The 27904-nt window shown below is 23.8% G+C and overlaps 3 protein-coding genes across 6 annotated transcripts in view; 1 reads left to right on the plus strand and 2 right to left on the minus strand.

Moving 5' to 3' along the window:
- The window catches only part of LOC117183104 (nuclear pore complex protein Nup93-like), a 31742-nt gene extending 27264 nt beyond the window's left edge, over positions 1 to 4478 (minus strand). The window contains exons 1-2 of the mRNA XM_033376275.1: positions 4303 to 4478; positions 541 to 721 (exon numbers count right to left, since the gene is read on the minus strand). Of these exons, the coding sequence (XP_033232166.1) occupies positions 541 to 721; positions 4303 to 4478 (357 nt within the window). The remainder of the gene's footprint in view (positions 1 to 540; positions 722 to 4302) is intronic.
- LOC117183106 overlaps positions 4220 to 27904 on the plus strand; it is a 52075-nt gene continuing 28390 nt past the window's right edge. For all 3 annotated transcript variants that reach the window (XM_033376278.1, XM_033376281.1, XM_033376279.1), the window contains exon 1: positions 4220 to 4258. The gene's annotated coding sequence lies outside the window, so the exon portion shown is untranslated. The remainder of the gene's footprint in view (positions 4259 to 27904) is intronic.
- The window catches only part of LOC117183105 (calcium-independent phospholipase A2-gamma-like), a 30521-nt gene continuing 11190 nt past the window's right edge, over positions 8574 to 27904 (minus strand). For both annotated transcript variants that reach the window (XM_033376276.1, XM_033376277.1), the window contains 5 exons: positions 22356 to 22568; positions 18411 to 18619; positions 15370 to 15568; positions 15073 to 15282; positions 8574 to 10148 (listed from right to left, as the gene is read on the minus strand). In XM_033376276.1, the coding sequence (XP_033232167.1) occupies positions 9895 to 10148; positions 15073 to 15282; positions 15370 to 15568; positions 18411 to 18619; positions 22356 to 22568 (1085 nt within the window). In that variant the 3' untranslated portion in view covers positions 8574 to 9894. The remainder of the gene's footprint in view (positions 10149 to 15072; positions 15283 to 15369; positions 15569 to 18410; positions 18620 to 22355; positions 22569 to 27904) is intronic.

Genomic DNA, 27904 nt, shown 5'->3' on the forward strand with positions numbered 1-27904 from the left:
TTTTAAAGTTATTATTTTAAAGAATTGAACAATTTAATTATTGTTCTTTTTAGAATACTTTCTAATTTTGATTTCTTTAGAATTTAAAGTAGGAAATTCACGATAATAAAAATAATTTCAGCACAGCTACAAAATAAAATTTTTTCTGATCTATCTTAAGTAATCGAAAGATATCTTACAAATAAATACAAAAAATTGCAACTTACAAGCCCCTTTAAGATTCAATATCAATTCAAAAAGATTATGTTTCTTTGAGTTTAGATATAAAAATCATTTTCGCTCCGCTTTGAAGATAAATAACCTTTCGAAACTCATGATAAATTTTCTTGCCATTATAATTAAACTGAAAAAAAAACTGTTTGAGAAAATTAAATTTCCTTAAAATAAATGCGTCGTTTTCGAGAAAGATGTTAAAAACGAAAAAGTATTTTATAAAAAAAAAGGCATAGTACGATTTTTTTCTTTGGTTTGAACTTGAACGAGTCTATTCTTGATATATTAGTACAGCGACAATAACAGAAAATAAAATAAGTTACTTACATCCTTATGGACTTGTTCAATAATGGATAAAATAGCGTTTTCTTTCTCATTCCTGAGGTAACTAACAATATCCGTATCTGCAATTGGATCCAACGGTTCGAATGTCCTTCGAGTGCTAAGAGAATTGAGTTTCTGAGAAATCTGAGGTAAATCGACTCCTCGAGAACCCAGAAGAAGATGTCTGAAATTTAACAGTGAAAATCAAAATAACGAAGATTTTTTTTCATAATTATCTAAGTACAGGCCGCGGACTCATTTGAGAAATTTAAAATAATGTCAACAGTAGCACAAATTTGAAAAAAAGTATCAAAATAGTGCCATGCAATTTTTTTCTTTCTTCACTAACAAATTTTGTTCGATTAAAAGTATAAATATTTTGTTGAACATTCGCCTATTTGCTTTGAAAGTATATTTAATGTTGTAGAAATGTTTTCTTTTTTGGTTAAAAATGAAACAGTATTGTTAAAAATTAATCTGTGTCTTTTAAAAATTAACTCTTTTCACGAAAAATGTATGGTACTTATGCTAAAAAATTTAACCATAAAATTCACTTCTTTTGATGAAAATTAAACTATTTTGTTGAAAATTCGTTTCGTTTTTGGAAGAAAATGTATTATTTTAAATTGAAATATTTTTTGTTTGAAATATCAACTACATTTTTGTAGAAAATTCACCTTTTTGAATTAAAAAATTTTTTTTTTACTAAAAATTTAACTATTTGGTTACAGGTTGATCTTCTCAAGATTGAAATTTTGTTACAAATTTATGTAATGTATTTCTTGCTAATTCAACATTTTGGATGAATTCTTTTTTATTATTATCTAAAACATCTTTCTTGGTAAAATTTTGAACTCTTGTTGAAAATTCATAATTTTTGTAGTAATTTAATCTTTTTTTGTTGGCTTTTTTAAAAATCGACCTTTTTGGTTGACAATTAATCTGTTTTAGTCGAGAATTCAACTATTTTGTTAAAAATTATACCGTTTTGGCTCAATACAACATTGTTAAATATTAAATATGCCAAACAAAGAACCAAATCTTACGTTATTTTTGGATGACCCCTGAATAATTTTTTTTTTAATTAAGTAGGAAAATTAAATGAAATTAATCTTACTTGTATATATAAAAAATTATTAAATTTTCACGGCCCCCATATACAATATAAATCTCCCATCAAATCCTTTCGAATCTTTTAAAAGCCCCTAAAAACTTTGAAATCCCTAAACATGGTGAAATCCCTTGAAATCTTTTAAATATCATTGACATCCTGGATACCCAACTGATAAAATCCCTTAAATCTTGTGAAATCCTCAGTGATCTCACAAAAGTCGAGTAAGATCTCGTAAAACTTCTTAAAACTTGTAATATCTTTCAAAATTTCTTCAAAACTTTTGAGATCTTTAAAATCCTCTGAAATTATGTAAAATCTATAGAAATAGCCTATAATCTTATAGAATACTTTAATTTATTTTGAAATTTTTAAACAGTCTATAATTCTTTAAAATCCCATGAAATTTTAAACATGTCATAAACATATCTTGTAATCTTTTAATTTGTCTGAAATCTTACGAAATCGTTTGAAACTCCTTAGAAATTTTTTAATCTCAGGAAGTTTTCTATAATCCAACCTTCGTCTTCTACATTGTTCTCCTGAATTATATTAAATAAAACCCATGAAATCCGTACAATTTACTTAAAATGTAATTTCATTTACTCTTTAAAGTCGCCTAGAAAATTTTTGAAATACCATAAAATCCCTTGAAATCGTTCAACAAAATTAGTAAATTCTTAACTAGAAACTATCAACTTTATTTTTAAAAAATGGCATACATGCATTTTTAGCAGAAAAATTAATTTTTGATAAAAAAACAACGGATCTTCAATAAAATTGGTTGAATTTCTAATCACAGAAATGAACTTTTGAATAAACTGATGCATCTTCAATCAAAAAAATTAGTTTGTAATCAAATAGTTGAATTTTCCACCCAGAAGATGAATTTTTCACAAAAAAAGACAAATTTTCAACACAGTGGATGAATCTTCAACTAAAAAAAAAATTGTCAACAAAAATTAGAATACTTTAATTTTAAGTTAGAGAAATACGTGTTTAACCAAATAAATTAATCTTTAACGCCGTAGTTAAACGACCAATGAATATTCAACTAAAGAAATTTTGAACTAAGAAGATTAATTTTCTACGATAAAAGACAAAATTCAAACAAAATAAAGAATTTTTCAATCAAATAATTGAATTTTCAACTGAAGAAGGTAAATGTTTAACCAAACATGAAATAGTTCAATTTTAAGTTAAAAAGTTATTTTTACAAATGTTAAGAAAATACATTAAAATCATTAAAATACGAAAATTGGGAACAAAAAAAGATTTTTCAACTAAAATGATGAATCATCAAAAAAATTAATTTTTAACAAAGCAGTTCCACTTTCAACTAAGTAGTCGATTTTTTAACCAAATAAGATTTTTCAGTCGCTATTCAGGATTAGTAAAAATGTTGAAAATTTCATCTAATAGTTCTCAAATGTAGAAATTTGTATGGTAAATCTTTAAAATTGAAGAAATTTTCCTGTTTAAGATTTACTATTAACAATTCTGTAATTTTTATAAATTATATTTGAAATGTCATTAGTTTCAAAATTTCAGAATTGATAACTCTTGACATTTGATCTTTAAAATCATCAGAATAATCCCAATTAAAGAATTTTTATTCACAAAACTTTCAAATTAAAGAACTTTGAACTGAATATCATGAAAATCGAAGAATCTTAAACCGAAAATTACTAAAATCGAAGAATTTTAAACGACAAATCATTAAAATTAGAGAATTTTTAATATATATCTTCAAAATTGTGGAACCTTAAATAGTAAATCTTTAAAATTGAAGTTTACAATTGTTTAAATTTAGAATTAAAGAATATTTAGACGATTTACATGACAAATTTGTTCAATTTTGAAAACTTTAATTTTGATCTTAAAAAGCATCTAACTTAAAAAATGTGTATTCATACGACTTTAAGATTACCCAGTTTTCAATTGTAACTTTGAATGGTTAATCAGTAAAATTAAAGTTTTTAATTTTGACAATTTACAATAATAAATTCTGTAATTTTTATGCTTCACATTTGGAATTTGTTTAATTTAGAAGATTTATAATTGAAATCTTGACTTTTGATTTCCAAAATCATCAAAATGATCCAAAACTGAGGATCTTTATTTATACATCCTTAACATTAAAGCGTTTTCAATTGTTAATCTTCAAATTTGCAGAATTTAAAATTGCAAATAGTGAAAATTGATAAATTTGCAATTGAAAATCTTCACAAACCAACCAAATATTCCAAATAATTTTAATTTTGAGGATTTACATTTGAAATTTTATCAATTTCGAAGATTTAGAATTAAAAACTCTTGACTTTTCAGTCTCAAAATCACCATGATCGGTACAATTTAATATATCGTAAAAATTGAAGAACGTTCAATTTTAAATCTTAAAAATGGTAGACCATCAAATGATAAATCTTGAAAAATCACTTAAGTTATCTTGAAACTTGAATTATATCCTTATACATTGTTCAAAAATTTTGAAAACTTTGAAATCCTCTGAAATCTTTGAAATTCTCTGAAATTTCTTGTAATCTTTTATAAAATAAGCCGTTAAAAAAAATTTCAAAAAGTCGCAATCCTGGCGTGAGTCCGAGCCTTGTAAGTATAATATTTAATTTGATATTATCAAAAATCAAACTTACGCCTGGACTTGATTGTCCTGGGTGCCAGTTTGCATAACACGAGACAAGAGTTCGTTGGAATCCTGCAATATCTGGCGAAGATTTCTTTCAACCTGTGGAAGTTCTCCATTTCCTTCAACGGCTGCTGAAAGTTGTTCAGCTTCTCTCAAAAGCTCGTTAAAATCAGTATCTCCCATTTTTGAGAAAAATTTTCCGAAAATAACTATATTTTAAAACTAACCACTCTTCTTGTTGTTGGGATGATACACTATTCTAATAAATTATCGCTTACTCTATTATCCCTTCACTACACTTGTTTGTAATCTATGTTCATCATTTTACGATATGTTTAGAACATTTTTCACTATTTTATCCACTCAAGAAACTATTAGAAACGATGAATAAGGTCGGAAAACGTCCGTTGCCGGTGACTTAACCTTACTTTCTCTGGAAAACGCGCCCAGAATTTCGATTCTGCGCCATGTTTCTTTTTGTGGAGATTTGAATCACGTGACACGTAGCGCGCAGTTCCAAACATCAAAAATAATCCAAGGATTCCAAATTTTAATAAAGAAATTTTTTATTTGAAATTTTCAAAATTTAAATGTTAAAAAAGTTCAAAATTGCATAGTTTAAAATATAAATCTTGAAAAATTGAATATTGTTTAATATTGTTTAATTTTTTAAATTTTGAATTAAAAATTTTGTAATTTTGATTATATACATGTGAGATCTCTTCAATTTTGAAGATTTAGATTTGCAAAATTGACTTTTGATTTCGAAAATCATCACAATTTAGGAATTTTGATTTATACGTCTTTCTAATTGAAGAATTTAAAAATAAAAACCATCAAAATTGAAGAATTTCCTATTGTAAATCTTTAAAATTCAAGAGTTTTTAATTTTGTAAATGAAAAATTATGTGATTTTCATGATTTCCATTAGATATTTTTTCAGTTGAAAAAAACTCAACTTTTGATCTAAAAAATTGTCAAAATTAAAGAAGTAAACATTTTTATTCATACATTTTTTAAATTCAGAAATTTAAAATGATAACTCTATAAATTGGTAGAACTTTGAATTGTGAATTATTGAAATGTTTATTATTTTTACAATTAACGATAAAAATTATGCAAGTTTTAAGTTTTACAATTAAAAACTCCTTAATCTTTTATTCTTTACGTTTGCAATCTCTTTAATTTGGAAGATTAAAAATTGGAAACCTCCCTTTTGATTTCCAAAATCATAAAAATCATCCTTTAAGCAATTTTATTTATATGGGTTTAGAATTAAAGATTTCATTTTAAAAATTCCAGAATTTAAAATTGCAAATCGTGAAAATGAAAGAATTTTCATTTTTAAATCTTCATAACTAAACTAATGCACAAAAATGTTCCAAATGACACATTTCAAATGTAAAATCTGAAAATTGAATAATTTGTGATTATATGTTTTCAAAATATGTAGAAAAATTTTTAATTTCTACTCTTCAAAATCGCTGGACTTTTAATTATGAATCTTTAAAATGGAAGTTTTTCATTTTTACAATTTAAAATAAAAAATGGTACGTTTTATGGTTTGAGATAAAAAATTCTGTTATTTTGATGGAGTACATTTGAAATGTTTTTGATTAACTCAAATTAGAAGATTTAGAATTGAAAACTCTCGAATTTTTATCCTCAAAATCATCACAATATAAGAATTTTTATTTATAAATGATAAAACATGAAGAATTTTAAACTGCAAATCGTCAAAATTGCATAATTTCCAATTGTAAATCTTCAAAATTTTAGAACTTCAAATTGTAAATCGTTAAAATTTGAGAACTATTAATTTTGAGAGTTTACATTTAAAAATGGTGTGAATTTGACTTTTGATCTTCAAAATCATCTAAACTTAAGGATTTTCGTTCATATATCTTTCAAATCGTAAAGTTTTCAATTCTAGCTCCTCAAAATGGCAGAAATTTAAATTTGAACTCTTTTAAATTTACCCGTAAAACTTATGCAAGTTTTAAGGTTGGTTTTAAATTTAAGTTTTAAATTATAAATTGCCAATCGTGCAAATTGAAAAATGTTCAATTGTAAATCTCCATGAATGAACTATTGCAAAATAAGTGTTACAAATTATATACCTCTAAAGTAAGAATCTTTAAAATTAAAGAATTATCAATTTATTAAATTTACATTAAAAAATTATGCAAGGTTTAAATATTACAATTTGAAAAGCTGCAATGTTAATGACATTCAAAAGTTTTTCAAATTGTAATATTTAAAATTTTTAATCTTAAAAATTACGGAATTTTAAATAGTAAATGTTTAAAATTAAAGGATTTAAATTTTTTTAATTTATCTACAAAAATGATGCTCGTTTTAAGTTTTAAAAGATAAAACTGTAATATTAATTATTTATATTCGAAAGTTTTTTTCAATTTTGGATATTTAGAATTGAAAATTTGATTTTTCTTTTTCAAAATCATCATAATTGAGTTATCTTTATTCATACATCTTGAACATTATTTTTGAATTTTAAAGTACAAAATCGTCAAGATTGAATAATTTTCAATGATAAAAAAATAAAGCTATATTAATATCTATTTTAACTTACGATTATAAATGATATTTTATAGTACTCGAAATTAAAGCATATATTTGTATTTGATAATTATTCCATTTTTGAACAATTTTTGCTAGTGATATATAAAAAAATAAGGTATAGGTGTTTGATAAAAAACAAACCATCAGCTGCGTTTTGTCATATTGTATATTTGTTTTCCTCAAGATCACATAAAATTTAGCCTCATGAAATGACACTAATTGTTCTCATTTTTGCTTACCTTCTAAAAATAAATATATTTTCAAACAATAATAATTAGCGAAATGGGTCACTCACAAAAAAAACTATCTTTGAAACATAGCTGGAAACTTTTCTACAGGTAACACATTTAAATTATCATTCTCTACATTACGTTTTTAAATAGGATCGTTGCCTGATTTACAAAATTGAATTTTTCAATAATAAATTTTCTACAGATTTTATGCAATTTAAAGGATTTATGATATTTATTTTCAAAAGCTTTAAAAAATTTCAAAGGAATTTCAAAAGAAAAATTGCAAGGTATTTCCAAAGATTTAAAACAATTTGCTACGTTTTAAATTATTTAAAAACATTCCAAGGGATTTCAAATATATTTTAAAGCATTTTGGGGTATTTCATAAGATATGAAAGATTTTTCAAAAGCTTTAAAATTCTTCAAAGGACTTTCAAAAGATTTCAAGGTATTTTCAAAAAAAAAATTTGAAAAATTTGAAGACTTTTTAAAAGATTCCAGGAGATTTCGTACCAATTCAAGGAAATTTCCAATAATCAATCCACCGGATTGAGGAATTTTCAAGAACTTTAACGATTGGAAAAAATTTTCAAATATTTCAGGGAACCTTCGAAGATTTAAAATTTGTTTCAAAATTTTACGTGAATTCAAGGGATTTTATAATATTCTAATGAAATTTTCGAAAATTAATCCATAAGAATTAAAGAATTACAAACGATTTTTTCAAAACTTAAATTTTGTTTGAAAGATTCCAAAAGATTAAAAGATGTTCATCGAATTTCCGATGCTTTTAATGATTCCAAGGGGTTTCAGTCGAATTCAAGGTATCTGAAAAGATTTTAGGATACTTAACAAGATGCCAAGGAATTTTAAAGAGCTTTAAAAACCTTCAAAGGAATTTAAAAAAATTTAATTTTTAAAGGATTAGAAAACTTTCAAGGTATTTCTATAAATTTTTAAACAAATTAAAAGATTTTGTTTAAGCTTTCAAGGGATTTCAACAGATTTCTAGAATTTGAAGAGATTCCAAAAGATTTGAAAGTGTTTAAGACATTTAAAAAAATTCCAAGGAATTTTCAAGAACTTCACAAAATAGGAATTTCGAAGGATTTGAGCGATTTGAAGGAATTTTTTAATATTCCAAGAGATTAAACAAATTTCCAAGGATTTTAATGATTTGAAGGGATTTCAAATCAAAGACCGATAAGCTTTGAGGACATTTTAAAAGATTCCAAGGAATTTTTATCAAATTTTAACGATTTTATCTTCTTTTCGAGGATTGCAGTAATTTTAGCGGATTTTAAAGGTATTCAATATGGCGTTTTAATTAATTTTGTAGGATCTGAAAGAACTTTATAGAAGTTCAAATATTTCACGGTATTTTAAGCAATTTACAGAAATATCACTAGATTTCATTAAAATTCACAGGATTCAATATTTCAAAGATTTGAAGAGATGTTTAAATATTGCATAATATTTCCAAAGATTTAAAGGAATTTACAATATTTTAGTGTAATTCTAAAAATTATCCATAAAAACAAAGTTTTCCTCCAATTTTTGAAATTACTCCTATCCAAAAAATCAGAAGACACAACCAAAAATATTTGAAGAAATTACGTAACATGGGCGGGGGATGTTAAGTAATTTATGAGCGGTCCCTCAATTAAAATGTTTATCTATTTTTATACTTCAAATCAAACTTGAAAAATACATTTTTATTTCGCAACGACCCTATTATTATATTTAAATGTATACCAATGTAGCGAAGGACTTAAGTCTAAGGTAAACAAAATGTTTAAGTAATTCTTAATTCAAAGTTAGGTTGAGAGATTTTAAATTCCCAATAAAATAAATAAAAAGTATTTTCTGTTTTGACTGTCTCTTTTTTTATACACTTACGGTTATTTAAAAGTTCTAGAAGCAAGATTTAATATATAAAGGAGTATCTGTTACGTAATACTAAAAAACAAGAAACGTTGCCCTTTTCACTGAAGGAACCGTCACTTGATAATAAATCTCGACTAAACATACAAAAACTATATCATGGAAACATATCAAAACACATTGAACTTTGTGTTTAAAAAAAAATTAGCTAAATCATTTTCATTTAGGGGAGACCACCCTGCAGTCGATAATGAATCGACTATAATTATTAATTAAAATAACTAATTAAAAGCCCAAATATACCTAAAATAATTAATTTAATTTAATTAATAATCAGGATACTCTACGTATTAATAAATTAAAATTAGAATTAATTATTTTAGGTATATTTGGGTTTTTAATTAGTTATTTTAATTAATAATTATAGACTGTAGGTTCATTATTTACTGTAGCGTGGTCTCCCCTATCTACAAAACTTAAAAGAAAATTCCATATCACAGAACGAAAAATAATGTGTTTACATTTTTGTTGACCTTAATTCAATTATCACATATTTACTTTATGATGACTATTCTATTTTTATCACAAGTCTAACATTGAATGCGATATTCCAAATGATATAAAGCATTAGTTAAACTGGTGTACTTTTAATTATAAGGTATACTGCAGTTTGAAAATTCAGAGACAAAGTTGTATATTTAAAATAAAATTGAGTTAAAAATGGGTAACTTTACTGTATAATGCAAGATATGGGAGATGAGTCTTTGAGGAAATTTAATTAAATAAATATCCTAAAGACAGATATTTTCAAAATTTAAAAAGATTTCAAATCGAAAAGAGAGTTTAGAGGTAAAAAAACGAAAAATGGAATGCATGGATTCAAGGCGAAGTGGATGGATTTAAACACCTAACATTTTTTTCTGCAATCTCACCCAATCGCCAATTTTTTGCGAGACTGGTTTTTTCTCAAGTAAAGCCATGGCTGCGTGCAGAAATTTGTCCTCGTTTCTTCTAATATACATTGCCGCATCTTGTTCTAGTTGTGCTATTTTGTCTGGTCGAATTTCAACCATGGATAGCATTTCAGTCAAGTACGGATTGAATCTGTAGTAGACGTGATCCGGAAGGAGATCGTTCAACATGATATGCACCGCTAGAAAAAGAATTTATAGGGTAAAATAGAATAAAAAATATTATAGCAAAGTTATAGTATTTAATTATTATAGTATTTAACCAATACAGGGTGTCCATCGATTCCTAGGAATAAAATTCAAGGTCTTTTTCAGGTTTTCCAGGTGCAGAAATCAAATTTTTCTAGGTATCCTTTTTTTACATCAAATAATCACATAAACGTTTTTTATACACGTAAAAGATCAAACATTTCATTTCTTTATTGGCCAATGATTGCTGAGAATAGTAGAATCATAAATAAACAAATTCTTAACTTTTTGGGAACATACGTCGTCTTTTTGAAATCTTTGAGAATATTTTTTAATCTTTGTAAAGTCTATGAAATCTTTGTGAAACATTTTTAATCTTTTGAAATCTCTGTGAAATCTTTGTGAAATCTTTTGAAATAATCTAAAAATTTTGAAATTACTTAAAATCTTTGAAATCTTTGTGAAATCTTTTGTATTCATTTGAAATCATTAAAATATTTGAATGAGTTGCGAAATCTTTTTAAATTTTGGTCAAATATTTTAAATCCTTGAAATCTTTGAAATATTTATAAAATGTTTGGAAATATTCGGAAATATTTATGAAATATTGAAATATTTCTTTAATCTCTGTGTTCGTTTAAAATCAGTGAAATTTTTTTTAAATCTCAAATTTATTGAAACATTTTGAGATTGTTTAAAATCTCTAAAATCTGGTGTAATATATATTTTAAAACTTTGGGATACTTGAAATCTCCTGAAATCCTTATGGATTCTTTGAAATAGTTATGAAATCTTTTGTATTCATTAAAAACGATTAAAAGATTTAAAATATTTGTGAAATCTTTTGAAATGTTTTGTATTTTGGCGTAATATGCCCTTTTTTAAATCTTTGAGATTCTAGAAATCTTTTGAAATCCTTATGGATTTTTTGAAATATTTGTAAAATCTTTCTGAAATATTTTTTATTCACTTGAAATAATTAAAATATTGGAAAGCTCTGTGAAATATTTTGAAATAATATAAAAATTTTAAATTTATTTAAAATATATGAAATTTTAGAAATCTTTGAAATCTGGTGTCAAGTGCCCTTTTTGAAATCTTTGAATTTTGAAATATTTATGAAATTCTTATGAAATCTCGTAAATATTTGTAAAATCCTTTGATATTAATTTGAAATCATTAAAATATTTGAAATCTTTTACAATTTTGGTAAAATCTTTTAAATCCTTGAAATCTTCGAAATTTTTGTGAAATGTTTGAAAATATTCTGAAACATTTGTGAAATCTTTTGTGTTCGTTTGAAATCAGTGAAATCTTTTGAAAGCTCAATTTTATTGAAACGTTTTGAAATTGTTTAAAAACTTTGAAATCTAGTTTAATATATACCCTTTTTCAAAACTTTAAAATTCTTCCAGGGTGGCCGTTTTAATCGACGAAATAAATTCCCAGTCATTTCCCGGTTCGCAAACATTTTTCACGGTCAATGAAAGTTAACAAATGTAACACTAAAGCTAAAAAAAACTTCCAGTTCAGGTAATAAAAACTGAGCTGCAAATGAAAGCACTCAAAGTCATCAATCAATGAACTTTAAAATTTTCAAAATTATATAATTTTAAGGAATTTTAAGCTAGAAACATCAAATATTGAAAAATTGGAAATTTTTTAACCAAACTCTTCTTAAATTTGAAATTCAATTATTTTCTTTTCAAATAGTTTAAACATCCTTGGAAAGCTTCCAAATTTTATTTCAAAATTTTGAGGAATCTAGAAGTTTTTTTAAATTTGTTTTAAATTTAACATTATTTTGGAAATTTTTTTCGGAACTTCTAAATATCTGTCAAAATGAATTGAATTTTTTCTACATTTTTTAGAAAATCCTGCAAATTTTAGAAAATTTCTTTACAATTTGGATGTATAAATAACAATTGAACATTTATTATTTGTAGGCGAAATTTGAGTAATTTTAAGAGATATGTAGAAGTTTTGAAAAAATTCAAACAACAAAAAATAGATTATCGTAAATTTTAAACAAAAAAATTAGTTTCTTTTCAAGAATTGTGAAAGGCTTCAAAAGAATAAAAAAATTTCTAAAGATTCCAAGGAAAATTTAAAATAAGTTTTCATTTTGAAAAATTATTTTAAGAGAATATTTATTAGGTTTTTCAAAGATTTAAATAAAATTTTCAAAAAAGATTCTCAAATTAAGCATTTTTCGAAATTTTAACGATTCCAGGTTTTCCATGTCAAACAATTTAGTTAAAGATTCTTTACTTTTAAATATTTGGTTTCAATTTACTTGCCTTAAATAAAAATTCAAATATTGATAAATATTCAATAATTAATCTTTTTTTTTTAATTAAAAATTTCAAATCGAATGGGTTAAAAATGAAATATTTTAGACTGAAACAATATATTTAATTTAATAAAATCCTTGAATTAAGAATATATTATTATGAAGTTATTTTTAAATTGAAAATAGTTTATAAACTTTCAGTTACACGTTCATATTTGATTAATGACTAAAACTTTCAAATTAAAACCATTTCAGTTTCAAGGTTAAAATCTAATCGTACTTAAAGTACAGATAAATTAAAAACAATATTTATTTATTAAATAAAAATGTTTTTTAAACAACAGTTTAAACATCAGATGCTTTTATTTTTTATTTGTTCAAGTCTTCAAGAAAGCATTTAAAATTTCATTAAATTAAAAAAGTAAGCTTAGAAATAAAAAATTTAAAAATGGAAAAATTTTGAATTACGCATTGTAAGCTAAATAATAGCATAATTGAAAATCATAAAAATTTAACTAATTATTTCAAAACTATTGAAATTAAACGTGGACAGAGTTTTCTTCGGCAAATTAGTAAAATTGCCGTTAAAAAAAATTCGTTGCCATTTCCCCGTTTTTCACGGTCTCAAGAAAATCCTGATCATATTCCAGTTTCCCAGTCCAGCGGCCACCCTGTTCTTTAAATCTTCTGAAACTCTTATGAATTCCTTGAAATATTTGTGAAATCTTTTGTGTTCATGTCAAATCATTAAGATATTTGGAATCTTTGTGAGATCTTTTGAAATGTGTTGTATTTTGGCGCATTGTGCCCTTTTTGAAATCTTTGAGATTGTAGAAATCTTTTGAAATCCTTACGGATTCTTTAAAATATTTGAAATATTTTGAAATCCCGTGATCTTTTCGAAACTGCTTTAAGTATAAAGTAATAAAAAATAACGACAAATAAATTCAATTAAAGAGTTTAAAAACTTAGATTAAGTTCCAAAAATATAAATCGAAGATAATATTTTCAATACTCTAAATTAAAGAATCAATCAATGAACTTTCAACATTTTCAAAATTATATTATTAATTTATTTTTGGCTAGACATTTTAGAAATTAAAAACTAAAAAAAATTTTTTAACCTAAAAGTTTTTAAATTAGAAGTTAGATTATTTTCATTTTAAATAGTTTAAGCATACTTGAAAAGCTTTAACATTTTATTTCAAAATCTTGAAAAATCTAGAAGATAATTTACATTTTTGCAAATTTAAAATTATTTTTTAAATTATTTCAGAACCTCTACATAATTTTTAAAATTCATTGAATTTGTCCTACAACTTCTAGAAAATCCTCCGAATCTAAAAAAAATTTCCTTCAAATAATTTAAACGAAGTGTGTGTACCGACAAAATTCGACTATTCGTACCGAAATTTCGGTGAAAATATCCACAACCTAATTTAAAACAAAAGTAGATTTTTACAAATTTCAAATAAAAAATTTAGAAGCTTTTTAAGAATTGTGAAAGGCTCCAAAACAATAACAACATTTTATTAAAATTCCTAGGAAAATTGAAAATAATTTTTAATTTGGAAAAATTATTTTAACAAAGCATTTTAAAGGATTTTAAGCGATTTCCAGAATTGTCAAAAAAGAGCCTGTAAGATTTTAAGGATTAAAATAAAAATTTGCAGCATTTTTTAAACGTTGCAGGAAAAATTTTATTCATTTTAAAACATGTTTAGAATTTCTAAAAAAAAAATTCCACACAGTTGGATTAAATTACTTGACATCATAATCAAGTTTCAAATTAATTTTGAATCTTTTCAAAACCTCTAAATATCTCTTACAACTGCTTAAAAAATGTCTGCAAATAATAACTGTTAAATTATTATCTTTACATAAAAATTCAAAAATTTCTTTTACAAAATAAACAATTTTTAAATAGAACTATTCAAATTTTAATGTTAAAAATTAAAAAGCTTTTCGAAATTTTAAAAATTCAACGCTTTCTAAGTAAAAAAATTTCTAAGTAAAAAACGTGTTAAATTAACAGTCAAATATAGCTAAATATTAAATAATTATACTTTTTTCTAAATCAAAAAACTTAAATGGGTTAAAAATGGAATATTCTAGACTGAAACAATATTTTTAATCTAATAAAAGCCTTTAATTATGAACAGATTATTATTAAGTTATTTTTAAGTTGAAAATAGTTTATAAAGTTTCAATCGCACCTTTACATTTTTTTTAATGACTTATAGTTTCGAACTGAAACAGTAGAAATCTGGAAATTTGTAATTGTGTAAATCTTCAATAAGACTGCACTTTAAAATTCTTCAAATTAAAAATATATGCTTAACAATAAAAATACAAAATCAAGAATTTTTATTGTAAAAGAACCCTGGTAAATTTTTTAAAAATATTTCGAAATCTCTCAAAATTCTTCGAAATCTTTTTGGACGCCCTAAAATTTTTGCATTCCCTTGAAATGTTTTAAAATCTGTTGAAATCTCATAAAATCCTTAAAAAGTTTTGGAAATCTCGTTAAATTCCGTACAAATTTAGTAATTATTTGAAATATTTTTCAGTCTTTTGAAGTTCTATAATCAATGGAGGTTCCCTGAGAGAATAAAATAAAATACCTTCTGTGTCTGTTGCACTGTCCAGAATTTTGTAAAACTTATCTCTCCAACTGGATGCTGCCACCGCTTCCGTTTCCTCGCTTTCATTTTGATTAATAAAAAAAGGTGTTCTCCCAGTGCCAAAAGAAACAACACACTGAATAGGACTATTTGGCCATAATTTCTTTGCTTCGTGAATAGCCACAGCGCATGGATTGTTTACCAGTATACCTGAGATAAAAATATTGATTTAATTTGGGACATTTATGATTTAATAGACATTTTATTTTTTTTTTTGAAATAAAGTGATTTAGTTACCTCCATCTTGGTGGAGAAAGTCTCCACGTCTAAATTCTTCGAAGTAACTAGGAGCGGCAGCCGAAGCTCTCACAGCCTCCCACAATTTGTGTTTGTAAGAACCCATATACTGGCTTTCAGCTCCATGAGGCAAAGTGTAATTTCTAAATACGTAAGCCATAACTCGTTCGTGATTTACGACTGCAGATACTGCTGAAAACTGTAAATTTCAATTAATATTTAATGTTCTGAATTCCTGAAAATAAAAACCAATAATCTAACGACCAAATTTGGACAACGGCTACCAAATGTTCCTATTACAACTTGAAAAAAGATTTTTTAAATTCCTAAAAAAGAAAAGAAATATATTTTTTTTGGATAAAAATTAAAAAAAAGAGGCAAGAAAAATGAGAAATAAGGCAACCAACTAGACTAGATTCTCGGGTGTCAGGTTGTCATCGTGGTTTGGTTGCTGTTCCTCCCTGCTCGAAATTTTTTTTTGTCTTGATAAGGATAAATGCTTTTTTATTGTGATCTGATGATAATAAAAGCAGAAAAGAGAATCAAGGGAATTTGGTTGGTTGTATTCTTTTTTTCTTTCTTCTTTTTCATTTTTACGGAAATTTGTTTATCTTTTTTCAGGTTGCAATAGGAACATTTGGCGGACGTTGTCCAAATATGGTCGCCAGATTATTGGTTTTATTTTCAAGAATGCAGCAGTTACTTGAATATTGGACGTTAAATATAATTTTGAATTTGATTTTAATCTCATTTAAATTTAAATAATGTTTATATATATATATATTAAATGAAAGAAAGGTTCTAGAATTGTTCACTTATCAATTTCAAAATAAATTATCATTTTCCGGGGTTTTCGCGAATAGCAAACATTTTATTTTGAACCTGAAATTTTGTTATTTTAAGTAATCAAAACTGAAATGCAAATGAAAGCACTCGAAGTGGAATTATTATGAATTTTAAATATTAACAATTGAGACTTAAAAAAATTTGTATTCCGATTTTTTTCATTCGAGCCCTTAATAATGTAAACGTATATTAAAACTTTTATCAATTCAACACTTCAAAGATTTAAAATATAAATCCACTCTATCAGTTCCAAAACTCTAAATTAAAGCTAATCATCCCTCTCAACATTAATTCAGAAAAATTCTTTCAGAAAAAAGATTGAAAATAAAATCCCACCACCCCTTCAACTTAATGAAAATGTCAAAAATAAAAAAATTATCTCCTTCCAATTGATAAAATGCTGATAAACAAAATTTCGTTTTTAACTCGATTTTAGTTTCAAAAAACGAAAGTTCCTTCTTCCAATTCATAAAAAATTGTAAACAAAAATTGTATCTCTTCTTACCCAATAAAAATGTTAAAAATAAAAAATTTCACTCTTCCAATTCAAAAAAAAGATTGCAAATAAAAAATTCCTCCATACAATTCACAATTAATAAAAATACTAAAGACATAAAAATGGCCTTTTCCCATTAAAAAAATATTAAAAATCAAATTTTTCTCCCATCCAACTCAACAAAAATGTTAAAAATAAGAAATTACCCCTCTTCCAATTCATAAAATATCAAAAAACAAAATTGCATCCTTTCCAACTCGATTCAACTTATGATCAATAAAAATGCTAAAAAAATTGCTTCTTCCAATTCAGGGAAAATTCAAAACCCAAATATCCTCTCTTCCTACTTAATAAAACCGTTAAAAGTAAGAAAATTACCCTCTTCCAATTTCGAAAAAAAAGATTTAGAATAAAAAATTCCTTCCTTTAACTCACAATTAATAAAAATGCTAAAAAGAAAAAAATGGTCTCTTCCAACTGAGAAAAAAAATTGAAAAACGACATTTTCTCTCGTCCAACTCATTGAAAATATTTAAAATAAAAAAACTTTCTTCGAATTCAGAAAAAAAATTAAACACAAAAAATTCATCCCTTTTAACTGAAGAAGAATTTAAAAAATAAGAAAGAACCTCTTCCAATTAAGGAAAAAAAACATAATTTAATTTCTTCAAGCTCAATAAAAATAAAAAAGGGCCACTTTCAAATCCGACAAAATTGAAAACCCTCCATTTCAACACAATAAAAATATTAAAAACAAAAAATAATCGTTCTAATTCATAAAATATTGCAACCCCAAATTTCCTCCTTTCCAATTCGATTTAAATCTTTAAAATATATGAAGTCAATCTAAAAATTCAACAATAATTAAAAACTCAAACTTCCTCGTTTCAAACTTAATCAAAATGTCAAAAATACCAAATTTATCCACCTTCAACTCAATAAAAATGAAAAAAAAAAACGTTTTTCCCGTTAAGAAAAAATTTAAATACCAAAATTTCTTCCCTTTCTTTTATTTATTCATTAAAATTCAACACTTTTACTTATGAGTGAAAAATGTTTAAAACAGAAATTTGAAATATTCAAAACTTTCTAATTAAAAAAATTCAGTTTCAAATTTTTCAGTTTTGAATATTTAATTTGTAATTGCTATTTGAAAATTGAAAAAAGCTTATAATGTTTGAATTGGACGTTTATAGTTGCTTAACTACTAAGGCTTTCGAATAGAAACAGTTCAAATTTTTGACGTTAAAATATGTTAATTGTTTAATTTTTAACAGATTCAGTTAAAAAAATTATAAATTAAAACGTTTTTTATTAAAAATTTTCAATTTCAAATAATTTGAATTTTTAAACTAAATTATTTACATAATTAAAAACTTAATAAATAAAATAAACCGTTAAAAAAGTTAAATTCGAATTATATCATGTGATTTGAAATTTTTGATATTTCAAGTAATTTACTAGATTTTTTTTCTACAAATTTATAAAATTCTTGGTACAAAAATAAATTCACCGCCATTTCTCGGTTTTCCCGATCTCAAAAAATTCCTAATCATTTCACGGTTTTAAAAGATGATTCCAACTTCAAAATTAATTAAGGTTTCATTGCACGATTTTGTTATTGATTTCCAGAACAATATTATATATATTTAAACACATTCTTATACAAATCAGACAAAGAAATTACATAAAAAAATACCTTTGGCGTATTTGTGTCACGAGCAGTTTTAATCAGATCCTTATGTCCTACTTGTTCCTGTAACATTTGCTCCCACAGCGCCGTATCGTAGTAAGCATGACTCCAAACTAAACTACTTGTACCTTTCAGAGGACTTTGGGTAAAAATTTTTGTACTCAGCTCCTTGTATAATTTTGAAACCTCGTCTAACGTCTTCATTTTGTGATCTCCTGTGAATTTAAAAAGGATTTAAATATTTCCTAATATAAGCAGGGTGTCTACACAAATCCTGGAAAAAATTCCCTGGAAATTCCAGGTTTTTTCCAGGTAGCTCAAGCTTTTTTAGGGTATACTCACAATGTGTATAAAGTTTAGCCAGTTGATTATACATTTTTTTCAGTTTCAACGGCTTCAATTAATATGCTTAATTTAGAAATCTTTGACCAATTATATGACAAGATATTAGTTAAATGATTAAATAATACTAAAAACAAAATGATTCATTTCTTGAATTTAACTCTTTAAACCGCTTCAAATTTCTAACTTTTTAAGTAAAAATATTGAATTTTCTACAAGACAGATGAATTTTTATCTAAATAGTTGAATTTCCAAACAAAAAAATTAATTTTCGGCCAATAAAAGACGATTTTTTAACAAAATACATTAAATTTCGACCTAATAGTTAAATTTTTTATCTGAAAAGATCAATTTTCAACAAAATAGTTGAATTTTGAACTAGAAAACTATCAGTTTTTAACAAAAAATGGAAAAGTTAAATTTTCAATAAAAAAAATTTCTGCCAAAGTGATGAATTTTCAACTAAAATGATGAATCACTAATTGGCCTTAGTTTAATTTTAAACCAAAAACATGAATTTTTAACGAAATTCCACCAAATATTTGAATTTTGAACTAAAAAGGATCAATTCTCAACCAAAGATGAAATAGTTAAATTTTCAGTTCAAAAATTAATATTTAACCAATCTGTTGAATTTTTAACTCACATGATGAATTTCCAACTAGAATAGTTGAATTTTCAATCTTACAAGACAAATTTTGAATCAAAAAGATAAATTTTCATCCAAAAAGATTAATTTCTAAAAAAAAATATGATTTTGTTTATTAAAAAAGATAATTTTGCAAACAAAAATTGAATAGCTAAATTTGCAGTTACAAAAACTAATTTTAAACGAAACTGATTAATTTTTAAGTAAAATGATGAATCTTTAACTAGAATAATTGAATTTTCAACCTGAAAGATAAATTTTCAATGAAAAAGATTGTTTTACCATGAAAGAGGAATTTTCAATTAAAAAAAGATAATTCTTCAACTCAAAATTGAATATTTAAATCTTTAGTAGAAAAAATAAAAAATAATTTTTAACTAAAAAAAATAATCTTAAAAAAAAGTTACATATTCAAACAGTGATGAATTCCCAACTATTATAATGAATATTTATATAGAATAATAAAATTTTTAACTAAAATCAGGAATATTTAACTAGTATAGTTGAATTTTCAACTAAAAAGATACATTTTCGACTAAAATTATGAAGTTTCAATTGAAATAATAAATATTTAACTAGAATAATTGAATATTTAACCAAAAAGATAAACTTCAAATCGAAAACATTAATTTCTACAAAAAAAATACCAATTTTGAATTTAAAAGTTTAATTTTTAATAAAAAATTTAACAGTTAAATTTGTAGTAAAAAAATCTTTGTTCAATGAAAGGGACGAATTTTCAACTAAAATTATACATCTTTGACTATAATAATTGAATTTCCCACCCAAAAGATCAATTATCATCCAAAAATATTGATTTCTACATTAAAGATGAATTTTCAACTAAAAAAGATAATTTTTCATCCAACAACTGAATATTTAAATCTTTAGTTACAAAAATTAATTTTCAACGAAACAAATAAATTTTCAACTTAAATGATGGAATATTCAGTTGGAAGTTACATTTTCAATGCAAAAAAAAAATAATTTTGAACTAAAAAAACAACTAATCTTCAAACAAAGTGATGAATTCCCAATTAAAATGACGAAATTTCAACTGGAATAAATGAATTTCCAACCAAAAAGAGGAATTTGAAATATAAAAATATTATTTTTCAATCAAAAATTTAATACTTAAATTTCCAATTACAAACATTAATGTTAAACGAAACAGATGAATTTTTAAATAAAATGATGAAATATTCAATTGGAATAGTTGGATTTTAAACGAAAAATTTGAATTTTTAACTAAAATGATGAATATTTAGCTAGAATAATTAAATTATCAACTAAAATTAGGATATTTAACTGGAATAGTTGATTTTTTAACCAAAAAAGATGAATTTCCGACTAAAATGATGAATTTTCAATTAAAAAGATAAATTTCAATCGAAAAAGATTAAATTCTACCAAAAAGGAAAAATTTTCATTTTAATAAGATAATTTTTCAATAAAAAATTAAACAACTTTAGCTAGAATACTTGAATTTTCGACCCAAAACATAAATTATCATCCAAAAAGATTTATTCTACATTAAAAAACGAATTTACAATTGAAAAAGGTAATTTTTCAACCAATAATTGAATATTTAAATTTTCAACTACAAAAATTAATTTTTAACGAAAGGGATGAATTTTCAACTAAAATGGTGCAATATTTAATTGGAATAGTTACATTTTCAGTAAAAAATAATAATTTTTAACTAAAAAGAACACTAATCTTCAAAACAATAGTTACATTTTCAAACAAAGTGATGAGTTCCCAACTAAAAAGATGAAATAATTCACTTCCAATAGTTGGATTTTAAGCGAAAAATACGAATTTGAAACTAAAATGGTGAATCTTTAAATAGAATAATTAAATTTTCAACTGCAACCAGAATTCCTTAGCTAGAACTGACGAATTCCCAACAACAAAAGATGAATTTTCGACTAAAATGATCAATATTTAACTAGAAAAATTAAATTTTCAACTAAAAAGATAAACTTCAAACCAAAAAGATTAAATTCTACACAAAAATACGTATTTTTAATTCAAAAAGATATTTTTTCAATCAATGATTGAATAGTTAAATTTTTGGTTAAAAAAAATAATTTTCAACGAAAGAGATGAATTTTGAACTGAAATGTTAAATCTTCAACTAGAATAATTGAATTTTCAACACAAAAGATAAACTGTCAACCAAAAAAGATTTATTTCTACTATGAGGGATGAATTTTCAAATTAAAAAATATCATTTTTCAACACAAAATTGAATAGTTAAAGCTTTAGTTAAAAATTGGAATAATTGCATTTTTTAAACTGAAAAGTCAAAAAAAAAAGTTCAACCAAAAAAAAAAAGGAAAACTGATTTTCAAAACTAGTTACATTTTCAAATAAAATGATAAATCATTAACTACAATGATCAATCTTCAAATAGAATTATTAAATTTTCAACCAAAAAAGATAATTTTCCAAACATAAATTGAACAGTAAAAGTTTTAGTTAAAAAAATTGTTGCTCAACCAAAGAGATCACTTTTCAACTAAAATAATTGAATATTCAATTGGAACAGTTATATTTTCAGTTAAGGTTAATTTTTACCAAAAAAGACCAATTTTCAACAAAATAGTTAAAACATAATATAAAGCTACGTTTGCAAATAAAGAATCTTTGCTATTCAATTTTATAATGTAATTCTTTAAAAATCAAGCACGCTCTGGAAAAAATTATCTGACTTTATAAACATTTTCCTGTAATTTCCAGGTAGAGTAGAAACCCTGATAAAGATATAATTATCTACAAGGAAAAACATTTTTAAAAAATGGAAATAGATCAAAAAAGATCTTAAGTGCCCATTTGCATTTACCTTCATCACTACCTTTCAAAGTTGCTGCATGTAAATTATTTAAAAGAGGATTTTTTAGATTTTTTCAAACTCGGCTAAACCATTAATAAAAATAATTATCTAAAAGAATTACCTATTACAGCTGAGAGAATAGCACCAGTACTAACTCCACAAACATAATCGAACATCTCATAAACCCTTTTTCCTGTGAGTTGTTCCAGCTTCTTCAACATTTCGATGACTAAAACTCCTCGAATTCCACCACCATCTATGGCAAGAATTCTGATTCCTCGACCGGGCAGGGGATCAGTATGACCCAAAAGTGCTAAAGCTTCTCTGAGAGATGCTAGAAATAATATAAAATATCAATTTCACTCTTCATTATTCATGTCCTGAACAAATTTCCTAAAATTTCCAGATTTTTTCCAGGTATCTCAAGATTTTTCCACGGTATAATTTTTCATAGAATGGAGCCATTCATGTACTTCGTATTTTTTTTTTAAATATACTCGGAATATGAACAGAAATTTCAAGATTTATTATAAATTCTTTTTTTCAGACATTGCAAGTATCTAAACATTTTTAAATATTACTATTTATAATGATTTAAAATCAGTTGTTTCTTAATTTCTAGAAGCAACTTCATTAAAGGATAAATAATTTAATAACAGATATTTAATTGCTATGTTTAATTTATAAGGCTTTAAATACATAAAATTTTAGGTAAAATAAATTCATTTTTAATAAAAAAAGAAGAATTTTTAACCGAATAGTTAATTTTTCCACCAACAAGACGAATTTTCAATGAAATACATGAATTTTCGACCATAGAGTTGAACATTCAACTAACGGATATCTGCTATTTAAACAACACTAAAACAGTTAAATTTTCAATTAAAAAAATTCATTTGCGTCTAAAAAATAACAACGGATATTTAACAAAATAGTTAAATTTTTTACAAAAGTGATAAATTTTCAACTAAAATGATGAATTTTTAACTAAAATAGTTCAACTTTAAACCAAAGTGATAAATGTTAAACTAAAATAATCAATCTTGAACTGGAATAGTTGAATTTTCAACTAAATAAAATCCATTTTCAACGCAAAATTTTTTTTATCAAAAACCTGAATTTTTAACCAATAAGATTAATTGTTTACCAAACAGACGAATTTTCACAAAAATAAATTCATTTTAATCTAAAAAAGTTAAATTTGCAACTAAAAATTAAATAGCTAAAACAGTAGTACAAAATTAATTTTCTACTAAATTAATTTTCAACTAAAATGGTTCAACAACAAAATACGAGTTTTCGACAAAACAGTTCCATTTTCTTTTAAAAAAGTTGATTATTCACACACAGAAAAACAAATGATCAATAACTGGTACAATTTTCAGCTAAAGAGATAAATTTTAAGTCAAAATTATAAATATCCAAACAGAAAAATGAAATTTCAACGAAAGAGTTTAATTTTCAACCAAGTAGCTAAATGAAAAAAATAAAAAACATTAATACTCAACAAAAAATGTTATAGTTGATATTACCACCAGAAAAGTCGAATTACCAAAGAAATACATGAACTTTCGACCATACAGTTAAATATTCAACTAAAAAATATCAAAGTTTTAAACAAAAATAAAATAGTTAAATTTCTATTTCAAAAAATTCATTTTCGATTAAAAAATAACAACGAATCTTCAACAAAATAGTTAAATTTTTTACAGAAGTGATACATTTTCAACTAAAATTATGAATTTTAACTGAAAAGTTAAACTTTAAACCAAAGTGATAAATGTTCAACTAAAATAATCAATCTTACTGGAATAGTTGAATTTTCAACTAAATAAAATCCATTTTCAACGCAAAATTTTTTTTATCAAAAACCTGAATTTTTAACCAATAAGATTAATTTGTGACCAAGCAGACGAATTTTCACTGAAACATATTAATTTAATCTAAAAAAGTTAAATTTTCAACTAAAAATTGAATAGCCAAAAAAATAGTACAAAATTAATTTTCAATTGAAGACATGAACTTTCAACTAAAATGGTTCAACATTCAACTGGATTAGGTAAATCATTAATTTAGAAGATAAATTTTACACAAAATACGAGTTTTCGACAAAAGGGTTAAACTTTCTATTTAAAAAATTAATTTTTTACGAAATAAACGCATGGTCAACAAAATAGTGCAATTTTCAGCTAAAGAGATAAATTTTCAGTTCAAATTATAAATTTCCAAACAAAAAATGATTTTTCAACAAAAGAGTTTAATTTTCAACAAGGTTTGAATTTTTAAATAAGAAAGAGTTTTCAATTTAAAAATATGTCAACCAAACTATTGAATTGTCTAGAAAAATATGAATTTTCAATAAAGAAGTCTAATTTTCTGCCAAAAAATGCGAATTTCGAACAAAATACATAAATTCTCAAGTAAAAAAGTTAAAATTTCAACTAAAAATTGAATGGTAAAAAAATTAATTCTCAACCAAAGACATGAATTTTCAACTCAAATGATTGAATATTAAATTAGATTAGTTAAATTTTTGATTTAAAAAAATTAATTTTGCACAAAATACGTGTTTTCAGAAAAATAGTTAACATTTCTATTAAAAAAATCAATTTTCCACACATAAAAAAAAGAAATATTCTACACAATATTTAAATTTTTAGCTATAGAGATAAATTTTTATTTAAAATTATGAATCTTCATACAACAAAAATTAATCTTCAGCAAGAGTTTAATTAAAACCAAGCAGCTAAACTAAAAAAAAATATGAATTCTCAACAAAAAATATAATAGAAGATATTTCTACCAAAAAGGTAATTATCAAGAAAATTATGAAATTTCAACTAAGAAACTTAATTTACCGAAATTTACCAATTAATTACCGAAAAGGACAAATTTTCAATCAAATACATGAATTTCAACCATGCAGTTAAAGTTTCCACTAAAAAGGATAAATTTGAAGTCAAAAATATAATAGTTAAATTTTTAGTTAAAAAAATTAATTTCAAATCGAAAAAACAACGAAATTTTTATAAAAAATAGTTTAATTTTCAACCAGAGGAGAATTTTCAGTCAAAATGATGAATCTCCAACTAAAAAAATTAATTTTTAACAAAAGAGTTTAATTTGGACTAAGTAGCTAAATTAAAAAAAAAGGATTTATTCTCAACAAAAATGTGAATGTGAAGTGTGAATTTTCAACGAAAAAGATACATTCTCAACAAAAATACAATAATTAAATTTTTCAGAAATTATTCTTTAAACAACACACGAATTTGGAACAAATCCAGTAATATAAATATACTTTTACAAATGAAGAAAAACATTTGATTAAATTTCATATTACAATTTTTAAAAAATTAAGCTCGCTCTCGTAAAAATTTCCTGACATTTCCAATAATTTATAAAGAATGCGGAATGATAAATACACAAATTATTAATTTTTTGCGAACACTAGTCGTCTTTGTGAAATCTTTGGGAATATTTTTGAATCTTTGTAGTATTTAAAATTCTTGGAATTTATTAAATCTTGGTTAAATTATTGAAATCTGTTGAAAGCTTAGTGAAATATTTTGATATCTTTCAACATCTTTGTAAAATATTTTGATATCTTTCAAAATCTTTTTAAAATCTTTGAAATACTGAAATTCTTTGGAATCTTTGTAATATTTGTTAAATCTTTCTGTAATATTTGTTTGCGAAACCTTTTCGAAATCTTCGAAATTCTTGAAATGTGTGGAAATCGTTATGGATTTTTTGAAATATTTGTGAAATCTTTTTTATTCATTTAAATTCATTGAAATATTTGAAATTTTTTCAAATATTCTACAAATTTTAAAATTATTTAAACTGTTTGAAATGTTTTGAAATCTTTAAAAGGTGGTGTGAAATTTTGATGAAATCATTGAAATATTTTGTTAAAAAATTAATTTTTAACGAAAGAGTTTAATTTTGACCAAGTAGCTAAATTTTCAAAAAAAAAAAAAAAATTAATTCTCAACAAAAAATTTGGTAGGTGTTATTTCCACTGACAAATATTTTTATTAAAAAAAAACAAAAAAAAAGTCGAATTGAACCAAAATCAATTTTTTCAAAACACTTGAATTTTGAACTAAGGAGAATTTTTTAGTTAATAGAAAAAAATTCAACCAAACTGTAGAATCGTCAAGAAAAAAATGAATCTACCACCGAGAAGGAAGAATTTTCATGAAAATACATGAATTCTCAGCCATAGAGTGGAATTTTCAACAAAAAAGGACAAATTTCTAACCAAAAATAGAATAGTTAAATTTTCAATTAAAAAATCAATTTATAACATAAAAAACGAATTTTCAACCAAGTAGTTAAATTAAAACAACAAAAAAGGAACCTTTAACACGATTTAAATTTTTAACTAAGAATTAAGTTACGTGAAAAAAATAATTTAAAATAAAATGCTGAATTGTCAAGCAAAAAATAATGAATTTTCGACCAAGAAGGATGAATTTTTAACGAAAAAGATACATTTTCAACAAAAAATAGAATAAATTAATTTTTCAGAAATTATATATTTTTTAAACACACAAATTTGAAACAAATCTAGTAATATAAATATACTTTTACAAATGAAGAAAAATCTTTTATTTAATTTCATATTACAATTTGTATTTAAAATCCTTGAAATTGATTAAATCTTGGTTAAATGTTTGAAATCTTTGTGAAATATTTTGAATTTTTAAGTATTTAAAATCTTTGTGAAATCTTGAAATTTCTGTGAAATATTTTGATATCTTTCAAAATCTTTGTAAAATCTTCGAAATCCTGGAATTCTTTGGAATCTTTGAAATATTTGTGAAACCTTTCTGTAATATTTGTTTGTGAAACCTTTTCAAAATCTGCGAAATTCTTGAAATTTTGCAATCCTTATGAATTATTTGAAATATTTGTGAAGTCCTTTTTATTCATTTGAATTTATTGAAATATTTGAAATCTTTTCAAATATTCTAAAAATTTTGAAATTATTTAAAATGTTTTGAAAACTTTAAAAGGTGGTGTTAAATTTTTATGAAATCATTGAAAAATTTGTAAAATATTATATAAAAAAATTAATTATTAACAAGAGTTTAATTTTGACAAAGTAGCTAAATTTTCAAACAAAAAAAATAAATAAAAAAGATTAATTTTCAACAAAAAATGTGATAGGTGATATCTCCACTAAAAAATATTTTTATTTTAAATAAAAAAAGATTTGAATTCAACCAAAAGAGAAATTTTGAACAACATTTTTATTTTAAAGTAAGAAGGATTTTTTAGTTCAAAGAAAAAAATGCAACCAAACTGTAGAATTGGCAAGAAAAAAAATGAATTTACCACCGAGGAGGACGAATTTTCATGAAAATACAAGATTTCCCAGCCACAGAGTTACATTTTCAACAAAAAAAAAAAGGATAAATTTTCAACAACAAAAAAAAGATAAATTTGCAATAAAAAAATTAATTTACAAACAAAAAAAAACGAATTTTCAACCAAGTAGTTGAATTAAACCAAAAAAGACGAAGTTTTAACAAGATTTTAATTTTCAGATCATTATTCAGTTAAGGGCATGTGACACAGCTAAATACCTATATTACCGACCACAGTTTTTCAGTTCACTGAATGTTTTTTTGAACCTAAGAACTTTTTTTGTAAATAAAA

Source organism: Belonocnema kinseyi, chromosome 2, assembly GCF_010883055.1.
Source record: "Belonocnema kinseyi isolate 2016_QV_RU_SX_M_011 chromosome 2, B_treatae_v1, whole genome shotgun sequence".
Lineage (NCBI taxonomy): Eukaryota > Metazoa > Arthropoda > Insecta > Hymenoptera > Cynipidae > Belonocnema > Belonocnema kinseyi.